General features: G+C 38.9%; 3 protein-coding genes across 4 annotated transcripts; 2 read left to right on the top strand and 1 right to left on the bottom strand.

The window, feature by feature from the left end:
* The first annotated feature begins 838 nt into the window (after positions 1–838).
* LOC105284446 (glycine receptor subunit alphaZ1) lies at positions 839–7,410 on the top strand. Its single transcript, XM_026974791.1, is given in 9 exon segments — positions 839–3,599; positions 4,743–4,804; positions 4,900–4,999; positions 5,132–5,286; positions 5,349–5,504; positions 5,800–5,940; positions 6,092–6,321; positions 6,445–6,579; positions 6,982–7,410. Coding segments are annotated over 9 exon segments (1,359 nt in total). The 5' UTR covers positions 839–3,474; the 3' UTR covers positions 7,237–7,410.
* Positions 7,400–15,041, bottom strand: LOC105284447 (periodic tryptophan protein 2 homolog). 2 transcript variants are annotated; one of them, XM_011347933.3, is made up of 15 exons: positions 14,659–15,041; positions 11,788–11,900; positions 11,608–11,702; positions 11,383–11,511; positions 11,019–11,289; positions 10,697–10,878; positions 10,379–10,625; positions 9,773–10,277; positions 9,294–9,631; positions 8,953–9,100; positions 8,642–8,810; positions 8,423–8,566; positions 8,028–8,102; positions 7,724–7,943; positions 7,400–7,648 (listed from the first exon to the last, which is right to left on the bottom strand). In XM_011347933.3, exons 3-15 carry the CDS (start codon positions 11,690–11,692, stop codon positions 7,489–7,491), a joined length of 2,673 nt encoding a protein of 890 aa, XP_011346235.1. In that variant the 5' UTR covers positions 11,693–11,702; positions 11,788–11,900; positions 14,659–15,041; the 3' UTR covers positions 7,400–7,488. The 2 variants fall into 2 exon arrangements, with proteins under 2 accessions (XP_011346235.1, XP_011346234.2); XM_011347932.3 differs by lacking the exon at positions 14,659–15,041 and adding an exon at positions 12,166–12,316.
* Positions 15,042–15,201: 160 nt separating this feature from the next.
* On the top strand, positions 15,202–22,112 carry LOC105284445 (V-type proton ATPase 16 kDa proteolipid subunit). Its single transcript, XM_011347930.3, has 3 exons — positions 15,202–15,449; positions 20,107–20,296; positions 20,473–22,112. The coding sequence occupies exons 1-3, from the start codon at positions 15,371–15,373 to the stop codon at positions 20,675–20,677; spliced, it is 474 nt and encodes a 157-aa protein (XP_011346232.1). The 5' UTR covers positions 15,202–15,370; the 3' UTR covers positions 20,678–22,112.
* Positions 22,113–22,351: the final 239 nt, after the last annotated feature.

Raw genomic sequence — 22,351 nt, 5'->3', positions numbered from 1 at the left:
AACTTAATGTTTTTATGAATATTAAAGGTTCATCGACGATGGGAATTCATAAATAACGAGAAAATATTTCAATTTTCAGTTGGATGAAATTTGGAGGCAGGAGAATGCTCACCAATTGCAATGCGCGACGCGCTGCACTAAGATGCCTCCAGGACGACCTCTACGGCGATATATTCAAATAAAAATAATTTTTTTGTCTTTAAATTACTAATAATGCATCAAATTTTATGCATTTATTAGTACATGTTTGAAGATAAAAAAAATTATTTTTTTATTTGAATACATCGCTCGTAGAGGTCGTCCTGGAGAAATCTTAGTGCAGCCGCGTCGCCGGCGTTGCAAATTGGTGAGCATTCTCCTGCCTCCAAATTTCGTCTAAACTGAAAAATTGAAATATCTTCTCGTTATTTATGAATTCCCATCGTCGATGAACCAAAGAGAGAAGAAAAAAGTTGAAAAGTGCCAAAATGGTGGAGCTTAGAACACAAAAGTACGATTTTTAGGCAAAGTTGTTGAACTTTTTCATGCAAAAGTAATTGTTTAACTTAATGTTTTTATGAATATTAAAGGTTCATCGACGATGGGAATTCATAAATAACGAGAAAATATTTCAATTTTTCAGTGTGGATGAAATTTGGAGGCAGGAGAATGCTCACCAATTTACAATGCCTCCAGGACGACCTCTACAGGCGATATATTCAAATAAAAAAATAATTTTTTTATCTTTAAACATGTACTAATAAATGCATCAAAGTTTTATAATGATCCGCTGTATAGTTTCTCCAAAAAAATTCGTAAAATTATACCTTATTTTCAACGTTCTAAAGCAGGCTCCCCCCTTAAGCCTCGTCACTTCCAGCTTCCTACTTATACTTTTCTCACAGACAAAAATTAGGCGTTATTAAAAGGCGTTATAATGCACTTGTTGGGAGAGAATAACAAGGACGATAGTAAAAGATGGATATGCGAGACAACTTTCTATAGAATTTTATCTTTTGACCGCCTCACCTAGTATCCGCTTTATTGTTTGCCGGTCCACCCACGCAATGATGAGATCCTGCCGATGGTAATAATAGTCATCGTTTTGAAAACCAATGCAATTACCTCTAATTGTTTTTCTATTAGTAGCGATTGTCAAGAACTATAAAGCTATGCCGAGATTGATAATATTAGTAAATCAAATACAAACAATGTCATCTTATACCTAAAACGAAATACCTATTTTTTTTCTTGCAAAATTAAAACTATACTTTAGATTAATTTCAGTAAATCTTCTTTGTCATATATATATATATATATATAAATTATGCAAAATTATTTTTAAAAGCTCCAGTTACATCTTTCTTAACAATAAATACAGGAAAAGGTAAGTCAACCTTTTTCGATGAATCACTAAACATGTATTATAACGGGAAAGTCTGGAATCGCCTATAAGCTATAGAAATTCTTGCTAACTGTTTATACAACGCAAGTAGCATTGAGGAAGCGACTGCTGATGAAAAATAAAGACCCATCCAGACTAGATGGAGGCGCGCCTCACTTTGCCTCATCGCTGCGACGTACCAGTAGTACCAGTTTTACAAGCGTTCGCGTTAAGAAGAGGCACACTAAAAAAATTTCTTATAAAAAATATATTAACTTATAAAATCATATATAAGATATATAAGATGTAGTATTGTATAATCATGTGTTATTAGATATATTGAAATATAGGTAATTAATTAATGTTACATATAACGCAATGAATAAATCATCAACAATATTGTTACAAAATATTTAATTTAGCAAACCATTGTAAATGGAAACACATCCTCTGATAGAAATTTTTTATTTTATATTTTTCTATTTTATATTTTTCTTTCCTACTTTTCTAAAATTATCCTAAGGAAAATGTAACGGATAGTCTCTTCCATCCATCGTCTTCATTTCATTCTTTTAATATTTCTACAATGCGGTATACAGTGCACGATTTAAAAAGAATTGTGGGGGTGGCTTCAGCTAACGAGCTCATTATTACTTTTCAGCAATCTATTACTACGCCCTTGAATATGAGAGATGAGCAAAAGAAAAATGAGAGGTCTCATCGAGGCCGACGATCGAGGTCGAGTTTTAGACGCGCGTGACGTCTAAATGAATGGTACCGTTGCTCAGGACTCAACCAAGAGGAAAGGGAAGGACACGCGTAGCGAACCGCAATCTCGTGCTTCTTCCTCGGTCATTTGTGAAGCCTGCATCGGAACGAGCTATCCGTAGCGAGAACAGACGGCTATACTGACCCACTCTCACTCTCACCTTTCTCTTTCCCTCTGTCTCTCTCTTTAGATTTTCTCCTCTCAAGAGCGTCTACATCTCCTCGTGCTCACACGAGACGAAATGATAAGTGTATTTAAAAAAATTTTTTATCACAGATATATTTATAACAATATATTATATTATATATATTTATGACAATGGTTCGTTAAAACTGATTGAAGTTTGAACAGTCGCTTCGAGAAGAAACAATATTCTTCTTTTATAGGAATTTTCAAGTCGATATTATTTTAATATTTTCTTCATTATATTTTTTTATATTTTATGTTTCTAATAGTAGAATAAATTTTACATTTGAATCTATCTACTTAAAAATAAAGTAATAGAAAAAGATGCGTTGCAAGATTCGTGTGTTACGTACAATATATGGTGTTGGTCGTCGCGGTTCCTTGCGTTTGGTATGGGATTCTGGATGAGCTCCCAAAATGTTATGCTCGTGGATTCTGTACACGTCCGCAGCGCTACTTTTACGATCGCGAAATCACTACACTCGCGATATTCAAACTAAACGTTAATTTATCTGCTTCCTTTACAAGATTTAATAACTACACGTCCGTTCGGCTGAGAAGTCCAATAAAGTCTGATTTCTAGCTATTTTTCCATACGTATATATGTCTACGTATTTTCCATCAAAAACATGAAGTGTCTGCTTTTTCCTTTTGTCTTTTTCTTATTTATAGAACTTGAACTTAATGTAGAACGCCTTGAACGTATCTCAACATAAGCGATCAAGCAACTTTTTTATTTATCCATGTACCCATGAATAATTCCATTTCGCGGAACTTTGGACACTAAGAACATATTTATCATTAGTAATATTTATTTATTAAGATGAAGCACATGTAAAAACAGTACATCAACAGAAGAATGTCGCGTACTTGAGATTACATTTGCGACTTCCATTGCAGCTTGTCAATAAATTTTATTAGCAATCTTCGAATACGTTAAAAATCAGATTGACACTCTAAATATGCTTTCTGCGTGCAGCATCTTCAACTGCATCGTGTAAATAACACATTTAGGCCGAACAGTAAGCTATTACGCAATTCGCGAAAAGCAATTGCCGCAAGTACAAGCGGATGATGATATTTACAATTGGACTAGATCGCACCGTAAACGATAGCTGATTGATTAATTGCCGTGGTTCATCCGCGGTGCAAAGGGATGCTGCAAACGCTATCACATCAGTTGACCATGTCCGCCAAGATGAAGAACACACTTCTGGTAACTTTGCTTCACCTGTGTTGGAATTCTCTCCCGGAAGTATGTTCCTCGAGGTAAATGACTTCGTACTCCTTTAAAAGTCATTTTCGCCTCATTACGCACAGCGCGACAAACGGATGCCGTTTTGTCGCGGCGCCTTTATCGCTTTCGAATATCGCAGCGAAGAAAAACGACGTGCAATAATTCTATATCTGAGAAACAGAAGGGAATAAGTCTGAAATAAATGCTTTCGACACGCTGGTGTGATTAGACGCTGCTCAAATCATTCAAGTAGATCCAAGTTTTAAGTATTAACTCGATTGGGTTCAAAGATAGCCTAGCAGCATTCAGTTAGTATTATCTTAATGTGAAATTGCTTAATTTTATACATGCACAAAATTTGTATTTTTATAATTTTATATGTGCCTCAAAATTTGTATTTTCTAAAATAAAAACTTAGATTTAAAAGTAAACGTTAAAAATATTATTTTGTATGCTAAATTCGATCCACTTAAATTTACTCATCTATCTAATTTATATTGAAGATACATGTACAGATATGATACTGATTTTTCATAAGCATCTCATGAAGAACTAAATAATTTAACACCTTCGCAGCCGATTTTTTCATTTTGTTAAAACTAGAAGCCGATTGCAATAAACTTAATCGGAAAATCGAAAAACATACTATTATCAGCGGCAATTAATATATTTTTTTTTTAATGTAATACTACGTCAACGGCAACCGGTTATAGTTTATAAAAAGGCGTCTAGCCTTTTTACCTCAGTGGCTGCGAATACATATCCTTATCTAATCATTTAATAACTTCTTTTAGCATGATTCAAGTTATAATGTACTATTTCATCATTTAATATGCTTTTCCGTTTTTTGCACAGAATACACATCTGCTTATAGCTAGAAATATAGCATTACCACCATTCGCTAATAACACCATGCGCGTTCAAATAAGTTACCTAACTGAAAAGACAAATAGCAATTCTCCGACGTAAAATCGGATTCGCATCGGACTAAAATCTTTCTTTTGTATTTAATGGATCGAGTATATTTGAATTAATAAGAAAATATTTAAAAAATGTTACGCGAGAGAGGATGATTTTACGTATGCATTACGTGATTCATATAACGACAAATATTAGCAATTGAAACCAAAAGCGAAAAGATTTCGATGATACCGAAGTGTATAGTATTTTTCTCACATTTTGCACAGTGAAGAAGTCAACAATTGCAGTATGTCGTCAAGACTAATTCTGCCAGAACATTACGTGAAAGGTAATATACCCAACTTTGTAAAAGAAAACTTGTAGTCTCGCTTTTTATTCTGTACGAATAATGATGGATAATAAAATAGAAAAAAAAATACGCAGAAATTAGACCGCCATCGGAAAAGGGTGCACCTGTAATTGTGAATTTCAACATTTTGGTAGTTGACATTAATTCTATTAACGTTGAAGATATGGATTTCCGGTAAGTCATTTATACGCTTTCTGTTCAGTAAAGTAATTCGCATAAACTCGGTTTCCTTTGAATTTCAATTGAAAGGAAGAAGGTCATGAATAATATTGAGTTACAAAATATGTTTATTCATTTACGTATTAGCGTGGACATGTTCGTTAGCCAAAGTTGGATAGAATCTCGACTCGATATGCCCGAAAACATGTTCGAGGAGGACGACGATTATGTTATACTTCCGTCGGAAGTTTTCGATAATCTTTGGCAGCCCGACCCGTATTTTCTAAACTCGAAAGTTTCCGGTAAGCAAATAACGAACGATTAAACAGATTGAATGCGTCTTAATGAATTAATAATCTTTCAGAGATTGCGACATTAAGCCATAAATTTTCATTGGTCACATTGTACCGGAATAAAACTATTAAATATTCTGCACGTATTAACGCTATTGTCGCCTGTCAAATGGAATTTCAATCGTATCCGATGGATACACAAATTTGTCCGATTTACATAGAGAGCTGTAAGTGTGAGTCCAAAGTGCCAATAGCGACTAATGATAATATATGTATAAACTTCGCACATTTCATAAGACGTATAATTGTGTGTACGTTAGTTTAACATTTCTACGAAGAGAAAAAAATTATTGTGATGACATTACCTTGGAATATGTTATGTTGCACACACATTTCACACTCTCTTACGAATTTATTTCGAAAACGAAGCAAAGAGGAACCATGTATGAATGCCCTCCAATAAGACTTATTATGAATCTATCCGATATTGCTACAAGTCGAATTATTTGTTATCTATTACAGTTTCGTACAACAGAAAAAAGTTGCGCTTAAAGTGGGGCGCAGGAAGTGTCACGGTAAACCCTGAATTAAAACTTTTGCAATACGACATAGGGAAACCAGCGGTACTTGAAGAAACCATAGATTACATGCTCGAAAAAAATGGTATTATTGACAACAATAATTAAAATTCAATTTCGCTTATCAGTTTACATCTCCAATTGAATTATAATTATATATTTAATTATAAAAAAAAAGGAAACAGTACCTGACCCTCGTATTTAATCATTACGAACTACGACTCTCTCTTTCACAGGAAACTTTTCAAGATTAGTAGTCTTCTTTCGCTTCGAAAGGCAGATCGGTCACCATTTGATACAAACATTTGCGCCGTCGACTCTGGTGGTGATGCTGTCTTGGTTCAGCTTCTGGCTCGGCTTGGATGCAATTCCTGGTCGAGTGGCTCTCCTGGTGACGAGCATGCTTACACTGGTGACGATGTTCACCGGTCTGAAGAGCGATATTCCACCGGTAGCATACATCAAAGTGAGTTTGCGGATGTCCTCCAGTCTTTTACGCACTTATTATTGAATTTCCTGCATAATGTAGAGGTATCCGTCATATCTCGATGCCTACTTTTCTTAAATACAAAATTTTCCACACCTGCAGGCACTGGATGTCTGGATGGCTGGCTGTATGATGTTCGTGTTCGCAGCCCTGGGTGAATTCGTCGTGGTCAAAGTGCTCGATTTGCGACACGTAGAAAATGACTCGCAAGGTTCTATAGGATCTCGTTCATTCTCGGTTTGTATTTAATCTGTAAGATTCACATGTATTGTATATCACTCAATCACATGTTACAATCAATAATTTCATTAACGATATCATTAACATAACAAATATTAAAAATGTTCTCAACATGTGTAAAGAGAAATTAAAACATTTATATAATACTACTCTGAATTCAACCAAATAAATCATTCGATTTTAAAATGAGAGATACAAGATATAAAGTAGAAGATAAGAGTGAGAAATCGACTAACGCAATTTAAAGCTTTTATTTTAAACTTAATATATTAAAAACCTAGCATTTATATCACAGTTATAACACTGATTAATTCATTTAAGCATAAAAGTATTATAAAAAAATTGGGTTTAATTATCCTACTATTAATTATCTATCGAGTGTAATCACTTATGTTTTAGCGATTGATGGCACTGGAGAAAAAACAAAGCGTCTGGGACGAAGAGTTTACTTATGCGACTAAACTGAAGAATAAACGGATCAGCAGCAAACATTTACTGCCAACTTTATGGCTAGATCCCGAATGTCAAATAACGCAATCGCGTAAAACACGTTCTCAAAAAATAGATTGTTACAGCAGAATTGTGTTTCCTATACTCTTTCTACTCTTTGTCGTGTTATATTGGCCGATAGTATTGTTCAAGAAAGCGCCATGATAAAATAACGTAAATTCTGATTAATAATTAAAATTAACATTCCGTATATAATATCACACGTAACAATATTTCTTTCATATTTACTAAAATATGTAAATTATTGACGAAACGCTAAATAAGAAATGTAAATGAATTTGCATGACGTAGAGGTGGAATATATACCTTTTTCCAGCACTTCTCTCTTTATTATCTATATATTTTATTATATACATTATCCAACAACGTATCTTAATCCTATAAAATTTTCGGAACTTAAGTGGTGTCCATTTCTTCTAAGCACACGTCATTCAGTCGTATTTCTCTATCCGATTCGTTATCAATTTCAATCGCATCTTGTGCGGTTGTGTCATTCGCTGATCTTAATTCTCCTATCCTCAGTACATAATTTATCGTGTACTGATTAAATTCGCATCTGCAAAATAATTCCAACGTGTTATAGCGTCAAGCTCTGTAGCAAATCATTTTTCTATAGAAACATAAAACTTACATTCTGCTTAGATCATCGTATTTCTTTTGCATATTCTTACTCAGCATTAACAGTACCGGCATTTGAAGCGCAGAATTTATTCGCGGCCCACGTCTCGTCAAAATCGTTTCTATCCACAGAAGATAGAAGTGTATATGCCTGGTTGACTCCAACTCGGATGCTATAAATTTCAATAGCCTCTCTATGTAAACGTCCGGCATACTTATCATCGTTAATTCAACTGTAATAAAAAATTAAATATCCGTTACACATCGAATCGTCGATTTAAATGAATCATATGTTCAATCGGAGATGTAAGACTTACTTTCTTTATACGGAATAGTTTCTGTAACTTGTTGCGTTAACAACTTCTCGTTTAACTTCAACGCCATCATTAATGCTGCAAGAATAATACAAACTGCATTAAAAAATTATTATTCAATTGTGCATGCACATATTAATAATTAAAACATTATTATTTTTAATGCTTTGCCGTTTTACTTCAGTTTCACTCACACCGTGCGTCTCGTTTTAAATAATCTTGTGTCAACTTTAATATATTATTATAAATACGTGATATTTTAATTAAGATATGACATATTAAAAAATAAGCAAAATATACCAAATCGTCCAAAAGTGACTAAATTTATGTTTGACTTCAAATAAAATACTGAAAATATGTTCGATTGCAGAGTCATTACTCTAGCATAAAATTTATACCTTTCGCATAGTCACGTTTTTCAAGCGTTTCTTTCACCGTATCCGGAGTAACTCCGAGCTCTAATTGGAAAGGATCGAACATTAATCCAATATCCAAGGAATATATTAATAAACCTTCTGTTGTCGTTGCAGCCCATGCTTGTCCTGTTTTGCAAAATATAATAATTAAATAATAATACGCTTGTAGAATAGCTAGAAAATTATATTATTGATACTTGCCCGTAGGAGAGAATTGTAAGCAGAATACTCTCACTTCCGGTTTGAGCTTCCGGCTTGCCATGTCGCCACTTCTAACGCCTGGTAATTTTAACGCCACCTTTTTGCCGTCACGTTGCTCGATTAAAGCTTTGTTGCCAAATTCCGTCATGTACCTCCTGCTTATAACATCCTGCCAGAAAATAGAAATAGTATCTAACAATTTTTCGTAATAAAATATCGATTTTGAATTTTAGGAGCAAGGAGCAAAAGAGAATCTTTTCTAATATAGAAAAATTCTTTTTCTCCTGTTGTTGTATTGCTTTGTTACTTACATCCACGCAATCCAATGATCTATTCTGAGTGATTTCGTATTTTTTTAATAATACAGATTCTTGAACATTGTAGATGCATACATTTTTGGAATGACCACCAGCTAATATGCACGTACCATCGGCCGAATAACATAAGGTAGTAAAAGCCCTGAAAATAAAATTTAATGATGCATTATTAAAATATATGTTCAGTATTTATGAATTTGTTCAGTTATTCGTATTGACTCGTTGTATTGTAATTCTTAACATAATTGTTTTGTTCATCATTGACAAGAACAAATTGTCAGTACTGGCAGAGAATGTAAAAAACATGTCCAATATTTCTTGCAGTGGGTACTCACTTGCCCTGCAAATTCTTTTTCGCTGTGATAAGATCAGTTTTCGATCTGCCAGCGCCTAAATCATTTCTACCCTCGATAAAACCCGTTTGCCTCGCCGTTTTACAGTCGAAGAACGTAACTTGTCCGTCCAGGGTAGCGACAGCGACCTCTTGCCCGTTCGGTTTATAGGCCACGCACAACGCGTCAGCAGTTAATTGTATAGTCTCATGCGCGGAACCGTTCTCGATGGCGTTCCATATCTTCACGGTTTTGTCCCACGATGCAGACACCAGTTCCGTACTGGCCGGATTAGGGTTGAAAGCCAGACTTGCCACAGGTCCCTCATGACCGCTCAGTATCTAGAATTGTTACGTTTTTAATTATCATAAATTATTATATTTTAATTGAAGTCAAATATTAAGTTTCTCATTAATTGCACAGCTTGCAAAATTGCAAAATTCCAATTTGACCCATTATCAGTGATCACAAGAGACACAAACCTCTAGGAGAGTCCCAAGTTTCATGCTCCACAAGTACACATCGAAGACGTCTTGGCCACCTGCTGCTAAAAACTCGTCGCTCGCATCGAGCGCCAGGCAGGAGAACTGCACCGGCCGCGGCGACGTGAGAGTTCGGAAATTCCTGTATCTCGCTAGATCGAACGCTCGTACCGTCCCATCCAGCGAGGCGGACGCGAGAAATTTACGATTACGACTGAAGAGAACGCCGGCTATCGACGAGGAGTGCTCGTGAAATGTCAGCACGCAAAATCCACTCAGTGTATTCCACAGTTTCACCTTCCCGTCGTCGCCACCGGTCACGATATATTGGCCGTCGGGGCTGTACGCCAGACAATCCATGTTGGTCCTGTGCCCCTGCTGTTTCATGATGTACGTCTCGCTCTGCCACTCCCAAACTAACAGCTGACCAGCACGAGAGCAACCCAGAGCTACCCAGTCCCCGGTAGGATTTACAGCGATCGACGAGATGCGCTGTCGGGAAATACTGTGAAAAATATATAAGAATCTCAAATTATAACATGCAAATAATAAATCGTATAAATCATTTTTTCAGAAATAACTTTCTTAGAAATAAAATTACCATACCTCAATGAATGAAGCATATTAGCATGCGGCATTTCGTACAGATAAAATGAACCATTGTTGAACCCAACGATCAATATATGTCTACTTTGATGATACGCAGCTGCGGTAAGTTTCGCGTCCTTACAGTGCTTGTGGACTTCGTCCGCCAAATAATGACAAGCCAATTTCTTGTAGCCAACCCTTTTGACTTTTACGTCACTCTCTTCCTCTTCGGTATCTTCTTCCATATCTTCTTGCATCGAGGTATCTAGTGATGAGAATCTATCTTGCCAACAATTCTTGTAAAAAGTGCAATAAATTTTTTTTTTTAATTTTTACCTGATTCCAAAAGTTTGCGTTCAGCATAGGCCTTCTGCTTTTCCGTTTTCTCTATAATTTTCTCGACGTTAATATCATCCTCGCTATCGCTATCTTCAGTCTTCCCTTTTTTCTGAGGCGGTTCCAACGGAACCAAATCGTCCGGGTCAATCGTGCAGTCCCAAACGAAAAGCCGGCCATTTCTATTTAAAAACAATCCTCGGACAATTTATAATGCCCTAAGTTACATCTATAAAATATTTCTACGCATAATTACAACATATTGTAATTAAATTGACAGACTTAATCAATGCAATATGAACACTTTCATCATTTCACTTACTTGCTAATAGTGTAGATGTCGTAACTATTATTTTTGAAAAAACATGCTACGATTACATCATTGTGACCACCCAACATGATTCGTCGAAAATTTGCCCATCTCTCTAAGCTGTATATTCTCACTAAGGCATCCTTTGAGCCGACTGCTAATAGCTTCGAATCAAAAGACCAAGTAACGTATGTCGTGTCAGCAGTAGCCCCATGATACGAGTGTTCCATAATAAATGGATTGTAATCTCCCGTTTGTAAGCCTGGTGCATTAAAAACGAAGACTGAAACATAAAAAATAGATATTATCGTGAGCAAAAATCATGAAGAGTTTTTTATAAGAATAATTATTGCGCGTTACGACAATGGATACGTACCGCTACCTCCTTTACAGACTGCAAAATGTTTTCCATCTGGAGAAAACTTGACATGCTTGGGATGCCCCTTAAACCTGTACTTATGCAGAATCACTTTACTTATCAAACTGATTATGTGAGCCTCCCCATCTAAAATAAATGTTATAAAAATTATTAGCATCTCGCAAATATTCCTTCAAAGTGTCAATATATTATGCAAATATATATTATGTGTAAAATCCTTACCTGCATTAATGGCAACTAGCATGCTACCATTTGGCGATATATCAATAGTAGAATAATTAAATCTGCTTTCAACAGGGAGCGTCATAGATTTATTACTAAAAGTGAAATTTAAAAGTTATTTTGTGCACATAAAAGACAATATATTGTTAACATTTGTGATCAATATTATTTATATTTTACTTTTTCAAATCATAAATCGTGATACGATTGCCCACTGGACTAATAACTGATGATCCATCTGGAGTGAACAGTAATTCCCCTTTGCGGTAAACTGTACCCAGTAAATTGCTGAACTGTAACATAAAAAGTAGACAGTATTATTATAATGCACAATAAAAACCGTTACAATAAATTTGTCAACATTTCTAAATATGTTTATCTATCAATCACATTATTTATGGCACAAACTTTGTAATTGTTTTTAATCTTATGTATATAAAAGGATACGAATAAAAAACATTATAGGTTAGAAATATTCACGAAATGTAACTTCTACGATTTAACACGAACGTAATATACATTCATTGCGCAAACAATATTCTAAACTAATAATTTTACCTTGTAGGAGAATTTCATCTTGCAATAATATCAAATTTTGTAAAAACGCACGTGACACATGTATCGCGCCTAACCTATACACTAATCAACTTCACCATTCCCTACGCGCATCACGCTATCCACAATACGAATGTTCCTAATGTTCCTACACTTCCTATACGAATTACAAATCGGTTTTTCTGCGCACACGCAATGGAAATCGGCATTGCGCATGCGCGCGACAGTTGTGTTGCTTGACGGGTTTAAGCTGCGGTCCACTTAATACTATAAATGTACGTGTGTGAAGTTAGCCCCGCACTTTTTGAATTTCATCTTTTTCTTGATTGTGCTGAATTGTGCTACGTTTGTGCCATATTGTGCCGCAAACCGCAGTTCAATATCTCAAACCGTTTTCGAAACAAAAATAAAATGAAAAATTTGGTAGCCCCGCACTTTTTCGCGATTAAGCTCAAATGTTTTTTCCAAATTGGCGTTGACTTGTGCCGTGTTGTGCCGTTGGAAAAATTTGAATATTTCATTCCGTTTCGATAAAAAAATTCATAAAGATAGATTAAAAAAACATAAAATCACATTGCTTGATATGTTCAATAATTTTTATTTGATGAATTGATTATTGCACTTTCAAGATAAGCAATTTAGAAACATACATATATGTAATTCTAATATACAAAACTTTTAATAATTTAGTGTATGCGCGCAGTCAATTCGCAAAATAATATTTGTATAATATAACAATTGTATGCGATCGGTAAAACAGGTGAACAGAGACGAGACATGAATTTGAACAGACTTGCTCTCTCAAAGATTACGTGATATAAAAAATATCACGTGACACGAAACATGTGAGATAAACTTGTAGCACTTTGTGATAAAAATCTTTGCACCTAAATCAAGTTGTCATAATGCTAATATTCACTTCTTTGCACCAGAGAGTAATTACACTTAGCAAGATAAAATATATTATGCAATATTTACACGTCGTAATATTATGCAAATTCTCATATATGCATTGATGTTAAAATTGAAAAAGATTATTTATTAATAAAAACATAGTAATATTTGTACAGAAAGTAATATATATATATATATATAATTGCAAATATATGCTCCATTATAAATATGCTATACGTTCTAGATAATATATACTTAAAGAGCTTATCAAACAAAACTAATGTTTAAATTTGTTTAAAAGTCTACTCAATTCTTTTATCTAGAAAAGATAATCATTCTCAGATCTTTCTTCAGCAAGAATACACAATCCATACAGCACGAAAACATTTCAGAAATATTTCAGAAGTATTTCATCTGACAGATGAAAGCATCTCATAAATATTGCAAAATGTTTCTGCAACAGTTATGAGACAACTCCGGAATAGCAAAATGTCCGCGACACTTGCATTCAAAACCTTATAGAAAAGGTTGCTGAAAGGTATAGATCAATCTGCAACCTTTCTGAAATATTGCCGAAAGATTATTAAAATAGCTGAAATCTTTTTGATACATTACTAAAGGTTAATTGAAATAAGTTTGAAACTTTCCTATGATGTTGCACACAAATTACAAAGCTCTTATTAAAATCAATTGAAAATACTTCAGAAATTATATTTAAATTTATTATACGAGTATTCAGAAGATTGCAAATACTAAAAAGTTATAATAAAAATTATATATAAAATGTATTTATTATTTTTATTGTACGTTTTTATTTAATATTTGCAATCTAATTAATATAATAAATATGCTTAATGAAAAAAATACATAATATATATAAGATGTATATAGATATACACATACATAGCTAAACCAAGTATTCACCAAGTTTCCCTTTAAAAAGCGTGAATTGTTGGCACATTGACAAAGAGCCATTCTTATATTATATATTTCCCTTTTTCTTCCTCCAAATAGTTGATTAAAAGGAAAGAATTATATAGATATATAATTCTCTGTTCAACCAACGCTTATATTTGAAAGAAAAAAAGGATACGTGAAGATAATGCATTTTTTGGTCAACTGGTTAGCTTCACTAAAGATCGAATACTTGGTCTAGGTATATATATATATATATATATATATATATATATATATATATATATATATATATATATATAAGGGAAATATATAATATAAGAATGGCTCTTTGTCAATGTGCCAACAATTCACGCTTTTTAAAGGGAAACTTGGTTATATATATATATATATATATATAATTTTACTTTTTACAATATTCACATTTTTTCAAATTTATTGCATGTGGTGGTAGGTTTTAGAAACATTTCTGTTGCAACATTTCATATGACATATTGCGGAATCCTTTGAGAAATGTTGCATATGAAATGTGAAATCTTGAAATGATTTTAAAACCTTCCTGAAAGCTTTTTGTATTAATGGGTGCTGTATGGGAACTGGGTCGCAGACACATGAACATTGAGTAATATATGAGCAGATGATACGTAACATGAATAAAATACTTATAAGTACTTATAAATAACATACTTTTCATTATTAAAACATATAATTAATCTCCAGGCAGAACCACAATAATTCTTCTGCAAATTTTCCCCTAATATTTCTCGTCATCCTATAAGTATGTCGATATTTATTTTATAACTGTTCGCAATTTATTCTTTGAAATTCCACGTCACATAGCCTCCATCAGCTGATAATGATAGTTCAAACAGATGATCATGTGTCTAGCACGCGCGGAAGGATGAATCTACCCGGCAACCACCTGTTCCTCTGCACCTCGCGACGAGGGCGAGCGAATGTTCCGCAGAAACGCGAAAGATTCACGCGGACCTTCCGCGACAGCGGCAGATCGCCCGAAAAATCTGCACGGCACGAAAATCGGGAGGCAGAGAACTCGTGTCACGCGCTCATGTGCAAGCCGTGCGCAGGGTCGATGCGCGGCGGACCGGCCAATCGACGGTCCCGACGTCTACGGAGAAGATGACACGCGGCGCGCGATTGGCCGCGGGCGCGCGCCCGCGGCCAATCGCGGCGCGACTAGCGCGACCACCTTCCTCCGCGTCGGGTGCTCGTCACTCATCACATGACCCGCGCCACTGTACTCTCGTAGGCCATATTTGACAGTGGCCACTAGTTTAGCGACGTGGGTGACGTGAGGATCGCTCTGCGTTCGACGATCGGCAACCTGTAAATACGCCCGCGACCGATTTGACCGCCGAACCCCGACAATCTAGCCACAATGAGTGCCACGGAAGAAGCTCCGATATACTCGCCGTTCTTCGGCGTGATGGGCGCCGCCTCTGCCATCGTATTCTCTGGTGAGTTTCGGCCGTCCGCTCCGCACGCAACCTCGTGATCGTGACGACGTCGAGCGGCAACGGGTTGCGGGAGGTCGCGTAGCGGTTCGCGCCTCGTCGCCTCGCGATCGCTCGATACCTTCCTCTCTGTTATAATCGTGACGTCGTTGTCGTCCACGACACCGCGCCGATGCATCGCCCACGCCATTTTCTCGAGCAAGAGCGGCGGAAGACGGACGAGATCGCGTACGAGCGAGCGCGGCGCGCGCGGATTATCGATCCCCCGGAAGGAACGCGGGGGAGCGTTCTCCACGGGATATGTTCGTGGCGACGCGACGTCATGTGCCGCGGACGCGTGACGAGCCCGAGCGACGTCTCCACGGAGCGCGATGGCGAGGCTGCCGAGTGGCGTTTCGGACGCTATCTTATCGCGGCAGGGATCTGCTCGACGCTACCGTCGATTCCCTTCTCCTCGCATCTGCATCGAATCGCGTCGCTTTTCCCGGAAATTGGTCGGGCCGCGAGTTTCGCAACGAGGCGAAACGCGGTCCAAGCGCCGCACGTTCCGAGCGTTTCGCGCTCTTCATTCGCGTCGCGGATGTCGCAGCTATTTCGCAACGCTGACCCGACGGCGGCGGCCGCTCGAATTTACGAGCCTCGGGGAAAGGGATGGATACGGACGAAGCACCCCGAGCGGGCGTGTGTCTCGTGCGTGTCACGAGGCACGTCGCGCGATCGTGCTCGGCTCCGTCATCTGCGCTTCTTACACCTGGCTTCCGAATTCCGCCGTCGACCGCTCGACGAGATCGCCCCCCTCGGTCACTCTTTCGACCCTTCCTCCCGCGATTCGAAGCACGACCGTGCTTCGATCTTTGGAAAAAGTCGCAAGAGATCCGTCTCTCCCACCTGGCATTCCTCGCGAGGCGGCACGCTCGATAGGTGCCGCGCGTATTGATTTATAATTAACGATTTTCCCGAATTCGCGGTAAACGATGACCCTCCGGGACCGCCGCGAGCGGAACCGCTTGCCATCGGAAAGATCAATACGAATACCTTTTCCCCGACGGCTACGCACACCGGGAGCTCGCGTCGCGATCGAACGATTTCCAGCTGCAATTCTTGTCATCGTTCCTCGAAAGTATCGATTACCTCCCCCCCTCGAGGGGCCTGCTATAATTGATTCCTCATTATAGTCACTTTTTTTATCTCCCGAGTCACGTCCTCGTGCTTTAACGGCGGAAACGACAGACTGGGCTTTACTGATCCGGTGGAGCTACACCTGGTTCACGTACGTGGCCAGTAAGAGTGCCCGCACGCTTCTCTTTTTGAAGGTTTAAAATCTTGAGTCGGGAAACGGGGGAGAAATGAGAGCGAAAGCGAGCGACTCGCCCGTGTTTCGCGTGAATCGACAACCGCAGGAGTCGCTGGCGCGAGCGACTCGCCCGTGTTCGCGTGAATCGACAACCGCAGGAGTCGCTGGCGCGAGCGACTCGCCCGTGTTCGCGTGAATCGACAACCGCAGGAGTCGCTGGCGCGAGCGACTCGCCCGTGTTCGCGTGAATCGACAACCGCAGGAGTCGCTGGCGCGAGCGACTCGCCCGTGTTCGCGTGAATCGACAACCGCAGGAGTCGCTGGCGCGAGCGACTCGCCCGTGTTCGCGTGAATCGACAACCGCAGGAGTCGCTGGGGGCGGGGGGGGCGGAGTCGCTGGCGCGAGCGACTCGCCCGTGTTCGCGTGAATCGACAACCGCAGGAGTCGCTGGCGCGAGCGACTCGCCCGTGTTCGCGTGAATCGACAACCGCAGGAGTCGCTGGCGCGAGCGACTCGCCCGTGTTCGCGTGAATCGACAATCGCAGGAGTCGCTGGCGCGAGCGACTCGCCCGTGTCGCGTGAATCGACAACCGCAGGAGTCGCTGGCGCGAGCGACTCGCCCGTGTTCGCGTGAATCGACAATCGCAGGAGTCGCTGGCGCGAGCGACTCGCCCGTGTTCGCGTGAATCGACAACCGCAGGAGTCGCTGGCGCGAGCGACTCGCCCGTGTTCGCGTGAATCGACAACCGCAGGAGTCGCTGGCGCGAGCGACTCGCCCGTGTTCGCGTGAATCGACAACCGCAGGAGTCGCTGGCGCGAGCGACTCGCCCGTGTTCGCGTGAATCGACAACCGCAGGAGTCGCTGGCGCGAGCGACTCGCCCGTGTTCGCGTGAATCGACAACCGCAGGAGTCGCTGGCGCGAGCGACTCGCCCGTGTTCGCGTGAATCGACAACCGCAGGAGTCGCTGGCGCGAGCGACTCGCCCGTGTTCGCGTGAATCGACAATCGCAGGAGTCGCTGGCGCGAGCGCCAGAGGCGTTCATTTGTTCGCGATAAATGCACGGATGCGTCGTGTCGATAAGACACGTCGTCGGTATCTTAATGAAATAAGTAATGAATAAACGATCGCGGTCAATACATTTAAGGAACTGGGGAGGTAACTGGGACGTGGCGGTTTTCGAGGATACGCGGAAAAATACGCGCGTCGCCGCTGGCAGCCACGCCTCCCTACTCACGAGATGGGACTTGTGCGATTGTCATGTGACTGCCAGTGTGAGAATCATGTGACTGCGATCTCCAGGCTGGGCTGGGTATCCATAAGATATCTCGCCATCGCATTGTCCGAACCTCGATCGCGAAATTGATGCGTGTACGCGTATTACGCGTATGTACGGAAAAATGGTGCGGGAAGAAAATTATTTTCATCGCTTCTCCACGTTGGGACTGTCACAACGGGCTCGATCGATAATACTCGTATACGCTCGTGGCTAAAACCGCCAAGACATGATGTACAATGTGTCCGGAAAACACGCGCAAATTGATCTCTGTTATTTTTTAATCTAAGAATGGGATCTTGTTATATTCACCTGAATTATTTAATGTTCTTAATTTAACGGGATTTCTAAATTTATAATTATAATTTTTGTTTTCCACTTTGTTAATGTGATTTACTGCCGTTGATTTTTTTAATTTAATATTTAAGCCCTTCCTTTAAATATATTTAATATAAATGAAAGAATTGATTGAAGAGTGTAAGAATGCCTTGTCATGAGAATGTAGCAGACGTAAGGTAATGCTGGACGCGCCATATTGTTTCCGTACGTAAGCGCGCGAAATTTGACTGCTCTGAAAAGCTGTCTTAAGGGGGGAGCCTGCTTTAGAACGCTGAAAATAAGGTATATTTTACGAATTGTTTTTGGAGAAACTATACAGCGGATCATTATAAAACTTTGATGCATTTATTAGTACATGTTTAAAGATAAAAAAAATTATTTTTTGATTTGAATATATCGCTTGTAGAGGTCGTCCTGGAGAAATCTTAGTGCAGCCGCGTCGCCGGCGTTGCAAATTGGTGAGCATTCTCCTGCCTCCAAATTTCGTCTAAACTGAAAAATTGAAATATCTTCTCGTTATTTATGAATTCCCATCGTCGATGAACCAAAGAGAGAAGAAAAAAGTTGAAAAGTGCCAAAATGGTGGAGCTTAGAACACAAAAGTACGATTTTTAGGCAAAGTTGTTGAACTTTTTCATGCAAAAATAATTGTTTAACTTAATGTTTTTATGAATATTAAAGGTTCATCGACGATGGGAATTCATAAATAACGAGAAAATATTTCAATTTTTCAGTTTGGATGAAATTTGGAGGCAGGAGAATGCTCACCAATTTACAATGCATTTATTAGTACATGTTTAAAGATAAAAAAAATTATTTTTTGATTTGAATATATCGCTCGTAGAGGTCGTCCTGGAGAAATCTTAGTGCAGCCGCGTCGCCGGCATTGCAAATTGGTGAGCATTCTCCTGCCTCCAAATTTCGTCTAAACTGAAAAATTGAAATATCTTCTCGTTATTTATGAATTCCCATCGTCGATGAACCAAAGAGAGAAGAAAAAAGTTGAAAAGTGCCAAAATGGTGGAGCTTAGAACACAAAAGTACGATTTTTAGGCAAAGTTGTTGAACTTTTTCGTGCAAAAGTAATTGTTTAACTTAATGTTTTTATGAATATTAAAGGTTCATCGACGATGGGAATTCATAAATAACGAGAAAATATTTCAATTTTTCAGTTTGGATGAAATTTGGAGGCAGGAGAATGCTCACCAATTTACAATGCCTCCAGGACGACCTCTACAGGCGATATATTCAAATAAAAAATAATTTTTGTATCTTTAAACATGTACTAATAAATGCATAAAAGTTTTATAATGATCCGCTGTATAGTTTCTCCAAAACAATTCGTAAAATTATACCTTATTTTCAACGTTCTAAAGCAGGCTCTCCCCTTAAGTACATTATCCTTCGCTTGAAACGGCAAACAAATAAGGCGCAATCGGTCAAGTTTGTTCATGAATCGCATCCTACATCCAATTAATTTTTCTGTACGTGATATTTAAGTAATACATTATTTATTTCTTAGTATGAAACAAAAGGTGTGCAATATAAAAATTTATATTTTAAAATAAATTTTCATAAATTTGCTTCTTTACATGCGTATGTGTGTTTTGTATGAAAAATAATTTGCACACATACACATCCACATGTATGTATAAATATATAATATAAATATAAAAATTGTTTTTTAATTAGACAATGCTTATTTATATCTCATCACAGTTATTTAACAGAATATTAATTTCATTTTACAGCTCTGGGAGCAGCATATGGCACAGCAAAGGCCGGTACAGGAATCGCAGCGATGTCTGTCATGAGGCCAGAGTTAATCATGAAGTCCATTATTCCCGTTGTCATGGCAGGTATCATCGCCATTTACGGTCTCGTAGTGTCGGTACTCATTTCTGGCAGTCTTCAAAGAGTCCCCAAATACGACCTATACATGTACGTATCTTCTTGCTAACGCACTTTTATTTTACTTGCTTAGGTTTCCCTAAGACACAATGTTTCACAATAAATTATTTTCTCTTTATCACTGAAGAAAATAATCAACAATTTTGTTCAACGAGTTGGCGAGAAAGAATGACTCTGACTAACAAAGACACTTTCCGTTCCGCTAGGGGTTTCAACCACTTGGGTGCTGGCCTGGCCGTAGGCTTCTCCGGCCTCGCCGCCGGCTTTGCCATCGGCATCGTCGGCGACGCCGGCGTGAGAGGCACTGCTCAGCAACCTCGCCTGTTCGTCGGCATGATCTTGATTCTGATCTTCGCCGAGGTATTGGGTCTGTACGGTCTGATCGTCGCTATCTATCTGTACACCAAATAAACGGTCAGTAGCGGCATCCTACTACCTGCCATGGCTCCATGCAAGACATGTCGCCTGCAACCAACAGCGCTCCCCGACTACTATTATGCTACAAAACTTGTTTCGACATTTTAATCACGTTACTCCATGCATACCTTAAAAGTACTCACCATCTCGGCTCATCGTCTCTGCGCGCCCTCCTGTAACAATATCGTACTCCAAAAATCGCGAAAAATCTATTTAGCGTCCGAGCATTTAATCACACCACGCATTACTCATCTCACACACACACACACATACACACACGGGTCACAGTGACTGCATTGAAGATCGAGAGAAGCGCGCCCGATCATTAGGATCTCGCGAGGTCAATTCGCGTGCACGTGCGTGGGGGTGCGTCTCGAGATATATATAATATATATATATATAAAGAAGCGAAATGTATAGCAGAGGAGAGAAAAAGAAGAGGAAGCGAGAACAACAACAACAACAGCCGAACGACAGGGAAATACATATATGCAGAGAGAGAAGATCTCCCATGTAATTGTCCCATTGTCGAAAACATTTCTCTTTCACTGTATAGTAATCATTTGTAGCGTAGTATGACATTAAATTACCAGTTAAAGTAATCGGCTCTACTGAATGTATAAAGGAAAACATGTTATTGATAAAAGAATATTTAGCACAATTATATATATAAATATACATAAATATAAATATATATTAAATGCAATCGCGAAACGGCAGGTATGCGAATAGACATCACGCGAGAGAGAGAGAGAGAGGGAGAGAACAACAAATTCTAAAGGAACGAAATTCTATCATTGGCATAAATTACATAAACCATATTGTAAGTGTAAATGACACTTTTGAATCGCGCGTGATGAAGCAGCATAACTAAAGAAGAGAGAGGGAGAGAAAGAGAGAGTGTGGACGGAGATTGTGCAGCCGAAAAAAACAATTAATCGACGAAGAATGGTATGATGAAATGGTAGAAAATGCATGGTGGATGAGACTAGTAGAAAAGGGAGAAAACAGTGCGAGTATGAGTGCGAGTAGTCGATCGACAGGTACACACACGATAGTATTAAGTCAATTGAGAGGCTGCTGGGCGTGACGGGATTTCACACTTTCATGGATTATTCGTATGGACACGACGATACGCGGCGCGATATCAGGAGCGGAGGAAAAATCTGCCTGATCCGGGTTGTCGGAAGCCGCGGAGGCCAGTGGTCCAGACGCCCGATTAGTCGCGGATTTTCTCCGGGTATCATATTATTCTATCCATCATCTCTCGAGGGGGAAAAAAAACGTGTCGTATGTTAGTGGAGTAACGAGCATAGTATGTGAAGCTTAAAGTGTAAAACCGACAAAACACCGTGTACGTACCAGTAGGCACACACACACACACACACACACTGCATGATGGCGAAATCGATGATTACCTAAGAAAAAAGAAATTATAGATATAATAACGATGCGTTGAACGGAAGATGATCATTTGTACATTCCATATTAAGTTCGTTCGGTACAGGCGAGTGGGTGTTTCTATAGCAGCGGAGGTCTCGCTGGGCCGTGTTCTCCGCGATCAAAATTCAGTCAACCGATTACATGTATACAAGTACACACAGCACACGAACGCTTCGTGTGGGGCAGCAGCCGGCGGACAGGCGATGCGTTGGGTGGATTGTCATT

This window comes from Ooceraea biroi, chromosome 14 (assembly GCF_003672135.1).
Source record: "Ooceraea biroi isolate clonal line C1 chromosome 14, Obir_v5.4, whole genome shotgun sequence".
NCBI lineage: Eukaryota > Metazoa > Arthropoda > Insecta > Hymenoptera > Formicidae > Ooceraea > Ooceraea biroi.
Note: the sequence above shows the minus strand (reverse complement) of the source record. Positions and strands in the feature narration are given on the sequence as shown.

What these genes read in the sequence shown, in the direction of transcription:
- LOC105284447 (XM_011347932.3), bottom strand. An exon ending in ACGCAAACTTTTGGAATCAG is followed by an intron (nt 10,626 to 10,696) that starts GTAAAAATTAAA and finishes TCTCATCACTAG; the next exon opens with ATACCTCGATGCAAGAAGAT. An exon ending in CTTACAATTCTCTCCTACGG is followed by an intron (nt 8,567 to 8,641) that starts GCAAGTATCAAT and finishes TTTGCAAAACAG; the next exon opens with GACAAGCATGGGCTGCAACG.
- LOC105284445 (XM_011347930.3), top strand. Translation starts at nt 15,371, where the DNA reads ATGAGTGCCACGGAAGAAGCTCCGATATACTCGCCGTTCTTCGGCGTG. An exon ending in CTCTGCCATCGTATTCTCTG is followed by an intron (nt 15,450 to 20,106) that starts GTGAGTTTCGGC and finishes TTCATTTTACAG; the next exon opens with CTCTGGGAGCAGCATATGGC. An exon ending in CCCAAATACGACCTATACAT is followed by an intron (nt 20,297 to 20,472) that starts GTACGTATCTTC and finishes CCGTTCCGCTAG; the next exon opens with GGGTTTCAACCACTTGGGTG.